Raw genomic sequence first — 20,979 nt, forward strand, 5'->3', positions numbered from 1 at the left:
AGACTGTACTAAGCGCTTGGAATGTCCAATTTGGCAACAGATAGAGACCATCCTTGCCCATTGACGGGTTTACAGTCTAATCGGGACAGACAGACAAAAACAAGACAACTTAATCGCCATAAATAGAATGAAGGGGATGAACACCTCATTAACAAAATAATTAGGGTAATAAAAATCTATACAAAGGAGCACAGTGCTGAGGGGAGGGGAAGGGAGAGGGGAAGGAGCAGAGGGAAAGGGGGGAAAGGGGGCTTAGCAGAGAGGAGGTGAAGGGGGGGCAGAGAGGGAGCAGAGGGAAAAGGGGAAGCTCAGTCTGAGAAGACCTCTTGGAGGAGGTGAGCTCTCAGTAGGGCTTTGAAGAGGGGAAGAGAGTTAGTTTGGCGGTGTCATTTCTTCAGCGCTGTAATCATCATCATCATCTTGGTATTTGTTAAGCGCTATCTGCAAAGCACTGTTCTAAGCGCTGAGGTAGATGCAAGGTCATCGGGGTGCCCCACAGAGGGCTCACCAGCTTCAACCCCATTTTACAGATGGGAGAACTGAGGCCCAGAGAATAATAACAACAACAATAATAATGACAGCATTTGTTAAGCGCTTATTTTGGGCCAAGCACTGTTCTAAGCACTGGGGTAGATACGAGGTCATCAGGTTGTCCCACGAGGGACTCACAGTCTTAATCCCCATTTTACATATGAAGGAACTGAGGCCCAGAGAAGTGAAGTGACTTGCCCAGAGTCACAGAGCTGACAAGGGGCAGAATCGGGATTAGAACCCACAACCTCTGGCTCCCAGGCCTGGCCTCTTTCCACTAAGCCACAGTGCTTTTGCACAGTGATCGTTCGATAAAACGCTTCCCCCTTCGATCCTGCGAGGCCACTTTTGGCAATCTTCTCTATTGCCGAGTGGTACTTTCCGAGCGCTTAGCCCAGTGCTCTGCACACAGTGAGTGCTCCAAAAATACGACTGAACGAATGAATAAAATGCGATTGAAGGAATGAATGAGCAAACAAACAAAAGAAGGGCATAAGGCCCCCCGACCTCTGACACGCCAGCCAGGGGTGCAGCCACTAGGCCGGCCCTGAGGGGAGCAGACAAAATTGAGAGTCCTGGCAAAGCCCTAATTTCCCTTCCCGCAATACGCCGAACCGATTGCTAAAGGTACAACGAGGCAGAATGACGTCCCACAGGCTAAACATCCTTTGTCTGGAGATCTTTCACCCGAACAGTGTCTTCTGTGTGACCTTGAACAAGTCACTTGATTTGTCTGGGCTTCAGTTCCCTCATCTGAACATGGGATTTAGATTTTGAGCCTCCCGTGGGACAGGGGCTGTGAGCTTGTATCCCTCTCCAGCTCTTAGAACAGTGCTTGGCACATTGTCAGTGCTTAACAAGTACCAGAATTATTATTAACAGCGCTTGGCACATAGTAAGCGCTTAATGCCACTATTATTATTATTATTATTATTATTAAAACAGGGATTAAATACATGTTTCATCTCCCTCTTAGACTGTGAGCTTAATGAGGAATAGGGAGTGTTTGATCTGATAGTATTGCATATATCCCGGTGCTTAGCACTGGGCTTGGCCCACACTAAACACTTAACAAATCCAGTTATTACCACTGTCATTATTTTTATCGTCATCTGGGTAACAGCACAGGCCAGCAGAAACCATGTTCATTGGATGTCCTTTTTTTTTTTTTAATGGCATTAGTTAAGCACTTACTATGCGTTCGGCACTGTTTTCAGTGCTGAGGTAGATACAAGATAATCGAGTCAGGAGGCCTAGTGGATTCAGTCTTTTAAACTCTTCCTTTGGCCTTCTGATGATTGCTAGACTGAAGATTTAGATAGATGAGAATTTGAAGTTCATTCACTAGCTGATTATCCACCTTCGCTGGCTTGGGAGGTTAGCTGGCTTCTACAAATACACCCCATTCACTTCGAATGTGGGTACTGCACTCCAGAAAAACCTGGCACTAAGGAAAACTCACTTTGGAGTATTTCCCTGAAGTTCTCTGCTGCGCAGGTAGACCAAATGTTTCTTGTGGCATTGCGTCACTCTGTACCTAGGCAGATGTGTACTGTCGGAAGAACTCAGATTGACATGGCCAACAGGAAGCCATCCGACTTAGAAGTTAATCGAGGCTTCCTGTGTTTGAGGCGAATACTAAATTTCTTTCTGAATTTAAAAAGTTCCACCTCATAAGGAAAAGTTAATTTACAAGACTATTCCCTGAAGTGGGTAAAACTTTACCGTAGATAATGAAAATCTTGGAAACAAGTGTTTGGAAATGTAGTCACACATCCACCCACCTCTGGTAGTGCAAAAACGTGATGAGACAAAACCACACTTTTGTACCATCTTCCCAGTGCAAATGCAGTCCTTTGGTTAGGGAGATTTGAAAGTTTTATTCATTAGTTTGGGCCACATGGTTCCAGATTAGAGGGTGCCAACAATTTTTCTTTTTTCTTCTTCTCTTCCTTCTCTGGTATTTAAGTGCTTACTATATGCAAAACACTATATTAAGTGCTAGGATGTTTTGGCATTTATTAGGGTATCTGTTAAGTGCTTACTTACTATATCAAATGTAGTCCTGAGTGCTGGGGTAGATATCTTCGGTTGGATACAAGATAATCAGATTAGACACAGTCCCTGTCCCACATGGGGCTCGCAGTCTAAATAGGAGGGAGAACATGTGTTGAATCCCCATTTTACAGATGAGGAAACTGAGGCACAACCAAGTAGAGTGACTTGCCCAAGGTCAATAGCAGACAAGTGGCAGAGTGTGAATTGGAACCCAGGATTTCTGAGAGTCAGTCCCGGGCTCTTACTACTAGGCCATGAAAAGCAGCATGGCTTAGTGGAAAGAGCACGGGCTTGGGAGTCAGAGGTGGTGGGTTCTAATCCTGGCTTCACCACTTGTTAGCTTTGTGACTTTGGGCAAGTCACAATTTCTCTGTGCCTCAGTTACCTCATCTGTAAAATGGGGATGAAGACTGTGAGCCCCAAGTGGGACAACCTGATTACCTTGTATCTACCCCAGTGCTTAGAACAGTGCTTGGCACATAGTAAGCACTTAACAAATACCATTATTATTATTATCATTATGCCTTTCTGTATTATGGGTAGTAATTCTTTCTTCTTCACGACTGTGTATAACTACCATTCCGTTTCAGGAGGAAACGACCAAATGGAACTCCGTCAGATCCCGCTCGTAGTCATCTTCTGCAGAGCCTTCAGTTTTCGTCAGCTGGATCACACGGCTCAAACTATTGACTCACTTTTTTTAAAAGGCATTTTTCCCTTCTGTTGATATTTTATCGACAATAAAATTAACTTTCTGAGGGTTTTTTTTTAAAAACTGGTCGGTGTGGGTAAAATGCTTTCCAGTTCCACCCACACTGTGGGTATAAGTGTGTGGTGGGGGGGCGTTAGGGGGGTACATAATCAAATCAATAACACTAAAGCTATAAAACATCACCCCTCCAATGTACTAAAGAATGTAAGTCAAAAGTGGTGAGTGTTATTCTAAGTGATGATCTGCAGTATATGAAATGTTTTTCCCAGAACAGAGAAATCCAAAAAACACTAGATGGCATCAGAGACTTTATACTGAATATCAAAAGTGAAACACACACTAACATTTTCAAGTCATCCCAGGTCTGACCTTATTTCTTTCTACAGTGATTCTTATTTTACTTTGTTTTTCAGTCTGGAACCCAACTCCATTTTGACTCCGTGAAATGAGGGTTCACTGAAAATGTATGACAAACGTTTTCCTGATGCAAGCAGATGACAGGCTACTGAGACTGAGGTTAAGTGATCTGTCATGGGTTAAATCCAACAGCCTCTACTCCTTCCTAATCCTCCTCGACTCCTCAGCTGCCTTCGACACTGCTGACCACCCCTTTCTCTTGAAAACGTTAACCAACCTCCCCTTCACTGACTATGTCTTCCCCTGGTTCTCCTCCTATCTCTCTGGCTTCTCATTCTCAGTCTCTTTTCAGTGGCTCCTCCTCTGCCTCCCAATCCCTAAATGTGGGATTGGCTGCCCCTCAAAGGGTTACTTTTTAAAAAATGGTATTTGTTAAGGGCTTACTATTTATCAGGCACTGTTCTAAGCGCTGGGGTAGATATATGGTAATCAGTTTGGATACAACCTATGACCCACATGAGGCTCACAGTCTTAATCCCCATTTTACAGATGAGGTAACAGGCACCGAGAAGTAAAGTGACTTGCCCAAAGTCACACCGCACACAAGTGGCAGAGCTGGGATTAGAACCAGGTACTTCTGACTCCCAGGGCCATGCTTGCCTCACTCCTCACTAGGCCACATTACTACTCTTTTCTGGGTACTCTTCTATTCACTCCCATAAACTTCAACTTCCACTTCTATGTGGTTGATTCCCAAATCTACATCCCCAGCCCTGATCTCTCTCCCTCTCTGCAGTCTAGCATTTCTTCCTGCCTTTAAGACATCTCTACTTGGATGTCCTGCCACCACCTCAAACTTGACATGTCCAAAACACAAGTCCTTATTTTCCCACCCAAACTCTGTCTTCTCCCTGACTGCCCATTCATTAATTCATTCATTCAATCCTATTTACTCAGTGCTTACTGTGTGCAGAGCACTCTCCTAAGCCCTTGGGAGAGTACAACAATAAACAGTCGCAATCCCTGCCCACAGAAAGCCTACAGTCTAGAGGAGGGGAGACAGACGTCCATACAAATAAAATTACATATATATATATAATACATATACATATAAAATTACATATATATATATATATGTGCTGTGGGGCTGGGATGGGGTCGGGGTCGGGGGAGAGCAGAGGGAGTTAGGATGATACAGAAGGGAATGGGAGATGATGTGGAACTTAGTCTGGGAAGGCCTCTTGGAAGAGATGTGCCTTCAATAAGGCTTTGAAGGGGAGGAGAATAATTTTCTGTCAGATATGAAGAGGGAGGGCATTCCAGCCCAGAGGCAGGACACGGGTGAGGGGTCAGTGGTGAGACAGGTGAGATCCAGGCACTAGAGGAGCAAAGTGTGTGGGCTGCGTTGTAGGAGGAGTGAAACGTTTAGTACAGGGCTTTGCGAACAGCAAGTGCTCAATAAATACGATTGAATGAATGAGGTGGGAGAGGAGGGGGCAAGGTGGCGGAATGCCCTTCAGCCAGTAGTGAGGAGTTTTTGTTTGATGTGGTGGATGGGCAATCACTGGAGTTTTCTGAGGAGTGGACTGACATGTCCTGAACGTTTTTTGGAGAAAAATGATCTGGGCAGCACAGTGAAGTATGGACTGGAGTGGGGAGAGACAGAAGCCTGGGAGGTCAGCAAGGAGGCTGATGTGGTAATCCAGGCGGGATAGGATGAGTGATCGTATTAACCGCACCACCATCCTTTCTGTTTCACAAACCCAAAACTTTGGAGTTATCCTTGAATGCTCTCTTTCATTCAACCCACATATTACATCCCCTTGATTTTATTTATCGTGTTTATGTTGTCTTGTTTTTGTCCGTCTTTCTCCTCAGATTAGGCTGTAATAATAATAATAATGTTGGCATTTGTTAAGCGCTTACTATGTGCAGAGCACTGTTCTAAATGCTGGGGGAGATACAGGGGAATCAGGTTGTCCCTCGTGAGGCTCACAGTCTTCATCCCCATTTTACAGATGAGGGAACTGAGGCACAGAGAAGTTAAGTGACTTGCCCACAGTCACACAACTGACAAGCGGCAGAGCCGGGAGCTGTAAGCCCGTCACTGGGCAGGGATTGTCTCTATCTGTGGCTGAATTGTATATTCCAAGCGCTTAGTACAGTGCTCTGCATATAGTAAGCTCTCGATAAATACTATTGAATGAATTGAATGAATGAATTCAATCTTTCACTAAATCCTGTCGGTTCAACCTTCCCGATATTAGACCGTAAGCCCGTCAAAGGGCAGGGACTGTCTCTGTTACCGATTTGTCCATTCCAAGCGCTTAGTACAGTGCTCTGCACATACTAAGCGCTCAATAAATACTATTGAATGAATGAACATGGCTAAAACCTGCCCTTTTTTCTCCACCTCAACTACTACCACGTTACTCTAAGCACTTCCCTCATCCTGCCTCGATTAGAGAAGCCGCGTGGTTTAGTGGAAAGAGCACCGGCTTGAGAGTCAGAGGTCGTGAGTTCTAGTCCCATCTCTGCCTCTCGTCAGCTGTGTGACCTAGGGCAAGTCACTTAATTTCCCTGCGCCTCAGTTACCTCATCTGTAAAATGGGGATTAAGGCTGTGAGCCCCACCTGGGACAACCTGATAACCTTGAATCTCGCCCAGTGTTTAGAACAATGCTCAAGTCAATATCTGTAATTTATATTAATTACAGTGCAGAGCACTGTACTAAGCGCTTGGAATGTACAAATCGGCAACAGATACAGTCCCTGCCCATTGACGGGCTTATATTAATGTCGGTCTCCCCCTTTAGACTGTAAATTCATTGTGGGCAGGGAATGTGTCTGTTTTATTGTTCTCTCCCAAGTGTTTAGTACAGTGTTCTCCACACAGTAAGAGCTGAAATTGATTGATACTATAGGTGTTATAGATATGTCTCACTATACATTTAGGTAATGGTAGCAGGGCTGGTTTCAGGTATTTGGTCACCAAACAGAAAAAAAGTTCACCATCCTTACCTGTTCCATATAATGTCATCACGCTACACTGCCTGCACACAGGAAGATTCTGCACATCGTCACTCTATCCACTGAAACTGCCAAACCCAGTGTTTCTCCTGGAGGATCGCTGTCCTGCCAGTGTTTCTCCTGGAGGATCGCTGTCCTGCCCTCTTCATTCCAAAGCCATCATGCTCTCCTTCCAGGTCCTTGATAAAGCTGGACACTTTTTAATTTTTAATTCCACCAGGCCTCTGAGACCAAGCTCCTCTAATACCGTGCCCGCCTTACCACCCACATCACACCAAGCCACCACCCCCTCTGTCTTTGCCCCCTGAGGTAGCAACTTACCTTTGTGACTTCTGAAGATGGATTTGAGTAGTAGTCGAGGTGGGTGGCTGTGGTTGGGGTGGTACTAAGCGCTTGGGAAAGCAGACGTAGATAAGCTCCCTGATTCAAAGACGCCGCTGTTGACGGTGAGACCGCATCCATGAGTGGGAATGTCTTTGAGAGGGAATGTCTTGCACACCTGGTTCAGGAAAACAGTCGTGCTCCTTTTCTAGCTCCTTACCTTCAGTTGAGCTGATTCATGCTTACAAAGAAGAAGCACAACCTAATTTCAGCTGGACACCCACTTGAGCTGTTACAACAGAAGTGAAAGGCTGAGATCCCTAAAGAATGAGAAGCAAAAACTTGAAAGACTCTATACTACAATGCATTTATTTTGAATTCCCCAGCAGGAGATCTGAGGGGAAGAATTTCTCTTTGGGCAAAGTTGTAACCTGAGAAATATGGTGTAATTGGGAAACAGGATATCCAAAATCCAATATAGCCACCTCACGCACCTGCTTTAAACTGAAAAGGTAGCTACATGGAAAAGTTCCAAAAGTTTAAATTTAAATCCGTTATCTAACAGGAATGACATTTTGTCATCAAGTTTGGGTAACAAAATATACATGAAGTTGAAATTTGAATTTTAAATTTAAATCTGTTATCCAACAGGAATGACATTTTATCATCAAGTTTATTTAACAAAATACACATAAAGTTGAAATTTGAATTAGCAAGTGTACAATTCCTGGTTCAATTTTCCAAGTCTTAATTAATGTTGGTATTTGTTAAGCGCTTACTATGTGCAGAGCACTGTTCTAAGCACTGGGGTAGACACAGGGGAATTAGGTTGTCTCATGTGGGGCTCACAGTCTTAATCCCCATTTTACAGAGAGGTAACTGAGGCCCAGAGAAGTTAAGTGACTTGCCCAGTCATAAAACTGACAAGTGGCAGAGCCGGGATTTGAACCCATGACTTCTGACTCCAAAGCCCGTGTTCTTTCCACTGAGCCACGCTGCTTCTCCAATTACCTATGCTAATGGCGAGGGGTGATTCGGGGAGTCCATGATAGCTGCAGAGACATCCCAAATTCCATTTTAACCGACAGTCTGAACCTCTACCACCAAATCTTTCTACTAAGACAGTTTTCAAACCTTCATTGATGTGCTTTGCCTCCTTTCCATATCCATTTTCATTCTTTAGTTGAGGTACTAAATGGCCATACAATATCCTCTAGATAAAAGAGCAGGATCGAGCAGGTGGAAGAACCGAGAACCTGCATTGTTCCTAAAGTATATAATCCATCTATAAATAATTGATTATTCATAGGAAGAATCCTGGATTTTGTATCGAATGCACAGGATTCTGTAAAAATGCATGGTTTCACTAAGCTTTTTGGCTACATCACTTTTAGGAAATCCCGGGAACATTCTTGCAGTTATTATTATTATGGTATTTTTTAAGCACTTACTATGTGCCAAACACTGTTCTATGGATTTGCACCCTTTATTCGCCCCTCCCTCAGCCCCACAGCACCTATGTCCATATCCATAATTTATTTATATTAACAAATGTCTTCCCTTTAGACCGCGAGCTCTTTGTGGGCAGGGAACATGTCTACCAACTTTTTTATACTGTACTTTCCCAAATGCTTAGTACAGTGCTCTGCACACAATAGGTGCTCAATAGATACAACTGACTGATCAAAAACGTGAGCCTGTATGAATAGTATGAGATGTGTTATTGGAAGAAACAGCTGAGCGCATGCGTGTGGTACCAGTCAAGATGCATGAACTAGAAACAGAATGGTCTAGTGAAAAAGGCTCAAATGCTAGCTTCAGCTCTGCCACTTGCCTGCTGCGAGACCTTGGGCAAGTTATTTCTCAGTTTCCTCATCAGTTCAATCAGGATGTTGATTGAACCTGTTCTCCCTCCCGCTTAGAATTACAGCTCTGTATGGACAGGGACAGTGTCCAATCTGCTTATATTGTATCTTCCTTGGTGCTTTGTACAGAATAAGCACTTAGATTCCACAGTTATTACAATATGAGTTTTCTTTCACAGGGAGTCCATCGAGAACATGACCACGGCCCTACACGAGAACTGAGTGTCTTGTTCCTGACAATGAAATCACCCTTGAAACATTAGCTGATTGATTGGTTCTAAATTCCATTTTTCCTTTTCCCCTGAAAACACAAGCTTATGTGGGCAGGATCATGTCATCAACATTCTCAAGTGTTAGTACAGTGCTCTGCACTCAGTAAGCACTTAATAAAAACCACCGTCTGACTGATTTGTAATTTGTTGTTTAATATTGTAGGTGACCGGCCCATGTAGATAACTCAACTGCACGTGACTCTTTATGATCTCTGCCTTGCTTCCTGTTCTCACTGAACACCACCCCAGTGTGCTAAAAAGAGAAAGGTAAATGCAAGATAGAGAGACAATTAAACTCTAGGGTGAAAGTACGGAAAAGGCAAATTTTGCTGTGAAGGTCTCTTGGCTTTCACTGCTTTTTAAATCCACCAGAGAAGAGAAGCAGCGTGGTCTGATGAATACAGCATGAGCCTGGGAGTCAGAAGGACCTGGATTCTAATCCCACTCTGCCACTTGTCTGTTTGACCTTGGACAGGTCACTTCACTTCTCTGTGCCTCGGTTACCTCACCTGACTGTGAACCCTATGTGGTACAGGGACGGTGTCCAACTCAATCACCCCTTGTCAGCTGTATGGCTGTGGGCAAGTCACTTCACTTCTCTGTGCCTCAGTTCCCTCATCTGTAAAATGGGGATGAAGACTGTGAGCCTCACGTGGGGCAACCTCATTCCCCTGTATCTACTGCAGCGCTTAAAACAGTGCTCTGCACGTAGTAAGCGCTTAACAAATACCAACATTATTATAATAACTACCCCAGTGCTTAGTACAGTGGCTGGCACGCAGCAAGCGCTTAACAAACACCACAATTATTATTATTTACCAGATGCCTAAACTACCCCCTGCATATCAGGATCTCTCTTCAAGCCCAGATCGCTAGGCTTTTCACCCATACCCAGTCTTTCCAAATGCCAGGAGGGTTATACGAGACGGATGAGAGCAGATACCCAAACACCTGCTGTGCAGTGAGCTGACATGGGGAAACTCTAACTAAGGAGGACAGAATACATGCTTTAAAGATAGGATAAAAGCATAACCTCAAATTACAGGGAATTACCCTGGATGGTTGGGGAACAGTAGCAGAAGACAGAACAGCCTGGCGAACAGGACTTAGACACTAGGAGATCCTTTGAGCAGAGGTTTTGTGACACTAAGAGAGAGGATTTCAAGTGAGAGCAGCCACTCGGGGGAACAGATGACTGAAAACTCCTTGTGGGCAGAGATCAAGCCTGTGATCCCAAGTGCTTAGTACAGTGCTCTGCACGCGGTAAGTGCTCAATGAACACCGAATGTTTGAAATGACCCAGAGTGGGGCACTTTCTGTATGCTCACACGGTGGAGGGTCCTGTGTCCGTCTTCTCATCTATATTCCAACACCCCGATAAAATCTGTCAACCGCAGCACCCATGAACCTAAAAGCAAAGAAAAAACCATCCACAAACCTGGTATCTGATGCCCAGTGCCTGGAATTTACTTTTCATCAGCTTTTTAGTAGCTATGACAAAACAATGATGATTTAGTTTCTAATCCTCTTCTTGTCTAATCCGGTTGGGATTTATAGACAAATCCCTCCTCCTGACAAGGTTTCAGAACAAGGGGTTAATTTTTAGCACAGGAGTTAAAGAGTCTCTAGTTTTATAACGGGATCAGGAAAAGTTACCAAAATAATTGATGGCTGGTGGTTCTTCTTTTGTTTCTGTAAAATGGGGCTAATGCCCCACACAGTGCTAGAGTACGTTAGCATCATATACAGCACATATGCCCACGGACGTACATATCTGTGTTCGTACCGGGGCCGTATATCGCTTCTATTTTCAGCCACCTCCTCCCGGGGCACTGGATTGCAGGGCAAGAGTGGACCGCTGGATCCTGTTTCCAGATCCTGGTATGAGGCCTGAGCAGGACCCCTTATCCCCTAATCCGATCGATGGCTGAAAACTGGAGCCGGGGAATCAGATACCTCTTCTCTGTTGCGGTCTTGGACTCGGGGCAGGAGGCGAGCTAAAAATAGTATCCCTGGGTTGATTCGAGAAACCTCCCGGGACACTTCCCCAGGGCATGGTATCAGGAAATGGTATCCCCTCACTCAGCTGTAAACCCAGGGGTTTGAAATCATCTCGGTTTCTCTCTCAGAGATGGTGAATATTGAAGAAGCATAGCTGTACCTCAGAAATCAGAAATGCAGGACACCCAGGGCTTGCAGTGAAGATCCTGATCAAGTGCTCTGCTGGTATGAAGGAGATTGTGAAAGTAGATACTACAGAACTATTCAGTGGTTTAGAAATAAGGACCTAATTAAAAAATCAGGAAGTACAAAAAATACCCCTTTTACAGTGAGAGCAACAAATGTGTTCACAAGCCATGGCCCAAACTGGGGCAGGCTCTTACTAGTTAGAAGTCTCACAGGGTCAAATTAAAATGCAGTATAACCTCACTCATCCAGACCCTGAGGAGTCAACCGGCATGAAGTTCTGAAGAGTTTGAACAGATTTTCTTTTTCAGATGCAATTTTACTAGTGTATTGTGCATCTCCCCGTTCTAGGCCTGTATATCTGCTAAGCCTACATTTCAATTCCTGCTTTCTGCACTCGTCTGCCTTTCTCAGACTGTCTCTCTAAATCCGCTTTAGAGGAAGTGGAGATTCTCTTTTCCTGCAATTATCTCTCTTCACGCTGTTTCTCCACATCTGCTGCAGACCGAGGCTTTATTAAACTGCGGTTTTGAACAATCTCCCTTTCTCTGACAGCAGAAGTGAAAGCAAAGTCAGGAAGCAAGGGGGTCACGATACTACACATTCTGGAATACTGCGGTGTCGTTAATGAGATTTTACTGTAATAACGGGTCGACATTAGCCTACTTACTCTCAGCTCATAGATGTATATGGCACAAAGTAAGACTTCTCGGTGAGATTAGGTGAGGGGGTTGCATCTTTAGCCTCATCTTCTAAACTTTTGCTTCTTAAAACTGATGCCTGGGTGGTGCCTTTTGGTGACTGAAATAACATGAGTCTGGATACTGAATGCAATTAAAAATAATTACTGTCATTTACAGAGGCTGACATCATGGGTAGTCAAAGAATATGTTTAATAAAAAATAATTAAACTTCCATTTGCTCTATAGAACATCATAGAAAGTAATTCAATAAATTACAAATGACTTTTTAAGACGCTTGTTCAACTACAGAAAGCAAATTCAGACTACACAGAACACAACTGGCAAATATTGCAAATGTCCAAAAGAAAAACTGGACTAAGACTCAGATCATGAAGGCTGAAACAAGGGATATAAATACAAGGCAATAACAGCTATACTTCTTTTAGTAACTATCAACACACACTTGGATATCTTTTCAACGGTAACTTCAGTATTAGTGTAATTCTACTGAATTTTCCTCAGAACCCAAAACTTTATACAACCACTTTTGCTCGTTTAGCTGACAACTAAACAACTTTTCCCCCAATCGATACCAATTGAAAAATACGTCTTGAAACCCAATAGACTATGTTCAGAGTTGATATTAGCTTTAATGCTTTGAAAACTGTAATTGCCTTATTACATAGAAAGAGAATCACTAGGATGTTAACCAAACTCACTCGACCATAATTAGGAAAATACTTTATCTCATAAATTTGATATAAATTAAGTTCTAGCGACAGGTTTTAGGACTTTTTCATGGTGGGGGGTGGAGAGGAGAGGAGGAGATGGCAAGAAGGAAGTGGGGAAGACACGGGGAGGGAGGCGGGGGGACTGATGGTGTTGAAATACTCCATCGGCAAACTAAGTTAATTGTGTTTGAAAAACTTTGGCTATTTCATCGGTGTACTCTAGTCAAACAAAAGTGCAATACTGCAAAGGGAAACATATTGAATATGCAAGATATCCTTTCATGATGAATAATTGCTATTCCCCTTCCTTGGCAGGGTACAATAGTCACTATTGCTAAGAGATTGCATAAAGGGTCATCAAATTAAAAGACTATTGCAGGAAAAGACGGCAAACACCACAAAAACCCAATGGAACCAAAGATATGGTTCTGCGGACCCATGAACAATACTCCTGTTCCAATCCTGGGGTTTAATTATTTCGTACATGGAAACATACAACGTATCGGTAAAGGTCTGAATAAAATCCAATATGGTTCACGGTATACGCGAGGAACAGAGCTACATCAAAACACACAGGGGTTTATTTCATCGATGATGTTTTATCCTCCCCCAATTTATCCCCTTGCAGAGTTTATCATCGACTTACGCTCGTACCAACATTTGCCTCTTCTCGGACCTCGGATGCTGCCTAAACTCAATTTCAGTCCCAGTGAATTTGGATCTATTTGAGTGTGAACCTGGACCTCTACCATGTCAGAGTAATAGCAGCTTCAGCAGAAGGAGTCAAATCACACATCAAATACTGGACGGATGTTTTAGAGTAAAGGGTTCTTCTAAGGACAAACAGAAGCCTTGGGCTCTGTTTTGGTTGACGGGGATCTGTATTTCCTTTTGTTACTATTCAAAGTGCATTTTCAAACTGGGCAACTCAGCATATTTTATATGAACTGATAACCCAACATGGATTCTGGGCAACGTTTAGTCTGATTAAATCTAAAAAACTAAAAATGAATTTAGACTATGAGTTTTTCTCTTTACCACTATTATCTGGTCATTTCGGGAGGTTTCCATGACATAAAACACAAATAGAAATCTACACAAACAAAGCAAACAAACACGTTTCTTTTCCATGAAGTATGCAATACTGAAAGTTCTCTTCAATGGCACTTACCGAGTTTGCCTCTTCTGAACCGAGAGAACGGACGCTACTTATAACCTAGATGTGGTTTTCTGGAAGGAACCCAAACTTTTTGGAAAAGTTTACATTGAAGATGACCACCAGGTGCCAAAGGCAGTTGGCAGAGGATTTTTTTTTTTTTTTAGGCTGACTTGCCTTCAGTGAAATCGAATAGAGAGGTTAGACTGAGCAAAAGCGAGTCGTATCTCTTTGCCAGATTAAAATGGTGTAAGGGGTGTGTTTTTTCTTTAAAAACCCTGAAAACAAGTAGAGAATTAGAAACGAATGTAAACTTCCTAAACTAACTCAGCTGAGGTAACAGATAGCCAGTTTAATTGGCTGATTGGGAAACTTTTCTCTTCTTTTAAACACGCTTGTACCTGAATTTTGGAAACATCAGCAGTGCATCACAACACTAGAGCATTTCATGTAATTAAAGCAATGGATGGTGATGTAGATTCTACAGCTTTCATGACATTCATTAGCTGCCCAAATTATTGCTGAGTTTTGATCTGTAAATTATAAGTGTCAAGGAGGCTGTAAAACTATATTCAAATTAAATCAATAATGTGCATAAAGTATTCTGTGTTCACTGCAAATATATTAAATATACAGCTCTTCTTGAGCATAATTTCCATAAAATTAACCCCCCAACAAAATTATAATGCCTTTTGTTGTAATTTTACACCATTGTGTATTTGATAGTACATACAAGTTCAGAAACTTAGGAATCTCAAGAAATATTACATGCAAAACGTCTCTGAAAGCAGTTTGCACTTCTAAACAAATACTGAAATGTTCGGTCAGTAAATTATCGATGCACTCGACACTGGGGTATTTACAATGAAATAATTAAAGAATAAATTCAAAATCAGTTCATAATTTAAGTGCAGAGTCTGGGGGGGAGGGGGGGAAGGGGAGTCAGTCTTCATTGCTAGAATCTGAATCCTCAGAGGACGACGACGTACTGTCGGATCCGGATGAAGCATCTGCTTTCTCTGAACCCTCATCTGTGCTGTTTTCGTGGAGAGAACTTGGGGCGGTCCCCCCTTTGTCCTCCTGATCTCTCACCCTGGAATCTTCCTCCTTTTCCTCCACAGGCTTGCTGGAGCCTAAGTCACTGTTTTTGCTGTTCTGTACATCAAAAATATTGGTTTGAGACAAAGCTGGGATATGAAGATTAAGGCCTGGAGTGAGAAGCATCCCTGGATAAAGTATATTGGATAACAGTAAGGGGTTAAGAGCTAAGGGGTTGGCAGCTGCGGCGGCATTTAGCGCAGCGGCGGAGGACGTCGAAGGCGAACTTGACACGGAGTTTTCCCCGCCGTTATCAGCATTTTGGCTTTCTGTCCTGTCTTTCCTGCCTTCTGGCTCCTTCGAGTCGTTGCCCTTCTTCTCTTCTGAGCCGGGCTCCGTGGGCTTGGTCAGGAGCCCCCCCATGCCCAGCAGGTTCGGTAATCCGGCCATCCCCGAGAGGAGCATGGGAAACATAGCAGCCATGTTTTTCGCTTCTCCTCCAGAAGGCAGGTTGGCGGGCATTCCCATCAGGCCTGCAGTCACTTGCAGGGACTGCAGGTTTTGCAGGTTTTGTTGTAAGGCCTGGAGAGTTGACAGGTCCACCCCGGGGAGGAGTCCATTGGCTAGTAAAGGGTTGCCCGATACGTTTGCCGCCGTGGCAGCCGCCGCGGCCGCGGCTGTAGCCTTCGCAATTTCGCTCTTGGGCCGCCTCCCCCTCCTGCTCACTTCTTCTCGCACAACGGGACCAGTGAGAATACGGTCAAACATGCTTTCAGGAAGAAAGCCCTGAAACAAATGAATCCTGAATTAATAACGGAGGCATTTGTTCCCATAGCCCAGTGGCGGAAATCGGAGAAAGTGCGGTGCCGAGTGAGAGTCTCACCCCCTCCCCCGATGGTATGGACTCAGGGATGGACAAAACGCTGCATCGTTATCTGACAAGGGTCAATGTGGACAACTTTGAGGACATTTGCGAGGATCGTTGGGGGACGAAGATTCTGAATTACAATCACACCCCCTGGATTTCTTTTCCCGCTTTAAATTTTCGATCTGAACTTGCCTGGACTGAAGAGAAAAGCGCTATGACACTAAATCTTAAACAAGATGGATGGCGCTACCACCTCTACTCAAGTACTCACTGATTGCTTGACCACGTCTCCCCATTCAGGTGCTACTCCGTACTCGGGATTTTCTTTCAAGAATCTACACAGATCCTTCAAAGGAGGAGCAAATGCGCCTCCCACCTGTAATGGAAAAACACAGTTGTGGACCCCAAATATACCAAATGACACTTTCATTGATCTCATCTGTAAAATGGGATTTCTTCCTCCTACTTAGACTGTAAGCCCCCTGTGGGACGGGGACTGTACCTGACCTCATTGGGTTGTACCTACCCCAGTGATTAGAACAGTCCTCGTCACATAGTTAGCGCTTAACAGATACTGAGATACTGTAGCAGTGATAATGACAATTACTGTTCTTACTGTGGCTTCTCTGATATGCTCGCTCCCCTTCACTTCCCCGTAAGACCACATACGCATCGCTTAAAAGCCAGTACAACAGTGTACTGCACTAAAGGTCAACCAAGACCTTTAGTGTTGCTGGAGTATTACTGACCCAAATACTGAGAAAGATAAATCAACTCTTTTAAAACTACAAAATACAGAATATTAGGGGTTGGTTTAAAAACTCCATCCAAGACTGGGTCCTCTGCCACTAAAGCAGAGGGCAGCATTTTTAAGTTCAGGTCTTCTTTTTCAACAATGGCACAGTCAGGTGAATTAATAAATCCATCCCTTTAGATGCTTCTTCAGGGTTCGAAGAGGCCTTGCTGTCCCCACAACTATAATGCCCCACAGATTCTACCTGACAACAAATACTGTTTCTTGGTGGAATACAGTCGATTTTCTCTTGTCCTTATCTGCCTTTCTAAGTACTATCTTCTTCTATCTCTCTGTCTAATGTTCTCCAATTACCCACAAGGTGAGTTTTTCTCCTGTTAGCTTAATCTCCTTTGGTTCCTCCCTTTGTCTCTCTTCAGTTTCACTTGCCTTCTTTTCCTCAGCTTTTTCATTACAGAATCTCAAGACTCTACCATGGGGTGGTATGTTCCTTTAGTGGTCAGTATCTAAACCTAAATCTAGGATGATACCGAGGATACAGAGTAGGAGGAAACCTACCAGTGATAAGTGAGCGTCATATGGAACTAGTATTATGGTCTTTGGAAAAACTGAATAGGGTAAGCCACATTAAATTGAGGAAATTCTTTCACCTGAAAATTTACACAAGTTTCACAAAAGTAATATAAAATCAATAGAGCCAACCGGTGTAAGTAACAACGTGAAGATGGGTCAACATCAGCATAAACTGATCAACAATGGCCTTCTATTGTCCTCTAGGACTACAGAGAATAGATCTGTTTGAATCTCAGTGATTGTATGTAGAAACAAAGAACATTCTACACAGCAAACGGCTGAAAATGCATGACTTCCCAGCTCAACCCCAGCATTCTTCTTAGAATCTAGGGCTGTTTACAATTAAAATCGACCACTTTTACTCACAGAGCCGTTTTTCTCCTCCCATTTTATTCAGTGACCGGGGCCAATGACCTGACCTATGAGGTCCTTTCCACTTCCAATAGCTGTGTGTCTAGGAAGAGTTCATGTAATGTTCTTTGTGTAGAGTTCTATCTCTAAAGCACTTAAATACATCGCTCTATTTCACTGAAATGAGGCACTGAGTAGACTTGAAGAACATTAGATAACTAAATACCTTTCTGGCATTTCTTCTATTAATCAGCTGGACACGTTCCTCTCCTGTGAGGCTATTGACATCCAGTTTGTTGGGGTTTCTGCAACGATGTCTTTTCTGTTTAGGTCTCCCGTCATGAAGCTGCATTCTCTAGGATGTATGGAGGGTAGGGAAAAAACATTAATGAAACTTAAAAAGGCATTTGATAATTTATTGATTTATAGTGAAAGGATATTACAAGTCATTGATCTATTTCAACACATTATTTGACCCCTTGACACGAAGTTATTTCCTTTTTGTAAATTATTTTAGTGTCTACTTCCCTCACTGGTTTGCAAACTCTTTTAGAACAGCAATCATTTCCACTAACTCTACAGTACATTTTCAAAAATTTGATGTAGGATTCTGCACGCACCAGGCAGTCAACAAATGCTTCTGACTGCTTAACTTATACTTATACTTTATATTATACTTTATAATACTTATAAAATTCTCACCCCCTCAAAAAAAAATCTCAAAGTAAAGATTTTGAGAAATTACGGAGCAACTTATTGGCATATAAGGGGAAATGGAAAATACTAGAGCCACAGAGGCAGGAAAAATAAAGAAGTCAATCAAATGACAAATTCCCTTAAGAACAATACTTATAAAGATATTATTTTTAAAAAGCACAGAAAAATAAAAATTGAAAAATGACGGCTTTGGCCACTAAGACAAAAATGAAGGGAAAAGGCAGACACAAGTTCTATGAACTATAAAAACAAGTATTTCTGTCAGGAAGTCCAATTTAAAAAAAAGGAAAATACACACACACACACACACACATACACAAAAGCTCTACAAACTGAAAAGAAAGGAAAGGAAAAAGACACTTACAGGAATAAATGCTCCTAAATCTTCCACATAACCTGGGTGTTCCTTAAGCCACTTTTCCAAATCCTTCCTTTTGGGTGCATCATCGCCTGCCAGCCTCATCCCATCTTTCAGATTAATAACCGGAACGGGACTTTCGACATCCAGCATCCCTTGAGCATGAGGGTAAGACAATGCTGGGTTTATGCCTGGAACGACCTGGGAGGTGCCGATGCCTGGAGTGATCTGTGGAAACATGGGACATCCAAGAATAATCCACCAAGTTCTTTAATGATTCTGATTATGTGACCCAAAAAGGTTTCAGTTCCCAAAATACAGAGTGAGGACCAAGGTGGGGGGGGGGGGGGGCAAAATGGGCCAGAACTCAGATTTCATTAACATTCATTCTCATGGGCTGCAAAACATTGAGAGTTTTAATGCAGGGATTCAGTTTTTTTTTTTTTAAATTACCACTACAACCTGTTTTCATCTTCGTATTAAGTATTCCCCTAAGAGAAGAATACTAAGTACTTTAGACTGATAAAGGTTGCTCGTGATTAGGGACTAAGTGATACTCAGAGTTGGCATTTGAATGTACTTACATGATTAGGAGGTTTATTTCTGTTTAAAAAGAGGATGTTAACTCTCTCCACATTCTTCCTTCTTCCTCGCCTCTTTTTGACTAGGGGCTGGTTATCTAATATTACTCCATTAGCACTAACGGTTAATTGACTGGAAGTACCTAATTGAATTAAGAAAGCAAAATGATTAGGGATGCAAAGTCACGCTCTGGACCCAATCAAACGTGGATTCAAGAGAGATCTTTCTAAATTGGCTAATTTTCATTTTCAAAATCCAAATATTAATGATTCTCAGACTGAAAAGTCACACCTTATTCCTCAGCAGAAATATACATGAAAACTTTAGCAAAGCCTTGTACTTCAAACTTAATTTTTTCCTTAACTGCAAATTATACTTTCGGTCAAATATGATGTTAGGCAGGCTGAATCTTATAGACTGTAAAAGTAGAGAGGGAAGTGTCAATCATTTATATCTGAAATTCTCTGAATTGCTCTGTGACCTTAAAAAAAACAACGAAGATATGCTTCAGGTTATTAATCTGACAAATGGGGATAATGAAACCAACCTTCTTCATGGAGTAAAGAGTTTCTTATGAAATGAAAGAAGCAATTGTCTTGTAAGAACCTGCTCCGTAAATGAAAGTACATTAGATTTTAAAGTGACAAGTGTCCCCCCCCTCAAATACACTGGTAGTTAATAACCACAATCCTTCAGTGGCGATTTCCCCAATTACTTCTCTCAACCTACAGGGTAAATGTTAATTATTATAAATTCACCTACAACTTGGTTAGAATGAAAAATACTATTTTCCAAAGGACAAAGACATCTCTGTAAGTAGTTCATCATTCTTACAGCAAAAAAACCCCCAAACAGCAACCCGAAACACTTCATTATATCCAGATCACAGAGGTTCACCTTGACAGAGAAAAGCCTGAGGAGGTAGTGATTCGTCTGTTATTATGTGAAAGTTAAGCCCCATCCCTTCTGAGACTGATGACTGTTCTCTCTGTAGACCCAGACCACTTTAACAGCTGGCTGAAAGGCTCCCTGGGCAGGGGACCCCCTAAGAACTCCTCAAATCCAGCCCTTTGTTCTCTCGGGATCACAGGCACCTGGAGGTCCCATGCCAGGAAAAACTCTTACTTCACTGTTGGGAGCAGTGAAGGGATGGAAGGATGGAAACCGTAAGCTCCCAGAAGACATGGAATGTATTTTTTTGTCGTCACTGGTTTTTTTGTGCCAGGCACTGTACTAAGCTCTGGAGCATATAAAAGCTAGTCAGGTTGGACGCGGTCCATGTCCCACGTGGGACATTCAGTCTTAACCTTCATTTTACAGATGAAATAACTGAGGCACAAGAAGTGAAGTGACTCACCCAGGGTCACAGCTGACAAATAGTGGAGCTGGGATTAAAACCCAGGTTTTTGTTTTTTTAGCTTTTGGTGTACTCTCCCAAGAGGTTAGACTAGTGCTTTGCTCTCATTAGGTGTTCAGTAAATACCATGGATTAACCAATTGATTGACACTATTTGATGGGCTGTGACTGCCCCCGCAAAGACCCCTACAGGTCAATCATCCCATTCAATTGCCTTGTTTGTCCAGCTGTTATGTGGCCCCTGACAAAGATTGCCTCTTAAACTCTGAAGAGCTGTATTACACTGAGTGGCACAAACCAAACACCTTTCACACTCCTTCTAGGCAGGGAATGTGTCTGCTAATTCTGTGGCACTGTACTCTCCCAAGTGCTTAGTACAGAGCTCTGCATATAGTGAACACTCAATAAATATGATTGATTGATCAAAGCTATAAAATGCAGGCCACATAAAAGCAATGTGTGAATTTGGGATTTGCAAT

General features: G+C 42.8%; 1 protein-coding gene across 8 annotated transcripts in view; it reads right to left on the bottom strand.

Moving 5' to 3' along the window:
* Positions 1 to 12,206: 12,206 nt before the first annotated feature.
* CHD9 (chromodomain helicase DNA binding protein 9) overlaps positions 12,207 to 20,979 on the bottom strand; it is a 208,292-nt gene continuing 199,519 nt past the window's right edge. For all 8 annotated transcript variants that reach the window (XM_029075871.2, XM_016226833.3, XM_016226832.3 and 5 more), the window contains 5 exons: positions 19,146 to 19,285; positions 18,568 to 18,789; positions 17,713 to 17,841; positions 16,080 to 16,184; positions 12,207 to 15,726 (listed from right to left, as the gene is read on the bottom strand). In XM_029075871.2, the coding sequence (XP_028931704.1) occupies positions 14,845 to 15,726; positions 16,080 to 16,184; positions 17,713 to 17,841; positions 18,568 to 18,789; positions 19,146 to 19,285 (1,478 nt within the window). In that variant the 3' untranslated portion in view covers positions 12,207 to 14,844. The remainder of the gene's footprint in view (positions 15,727 to 16,079; positions 16,185 to 17,712; positions 17,842 to 18,567; positions 18,790 to 19,145; positions 19,286 to 20,979) is intronic.

The sequence above is a fragment of the Ornithorhynchus anatinus genome, chromosome 11 (assembly GCF_004115215.2).
Source record: "Ornithorhynchus anatinus isolate Pmale09 chromosome 11, mOrnAna1.pri.v4, whole genome shotgun sequence".
NCBI classification, from domain to species: Eukaryota; Metazoa; Chordata; class Mammalia; order Monotremata; family Ornithorhynchidae; genus Ornithorhynchus; species Ornithorhynchus anatinus.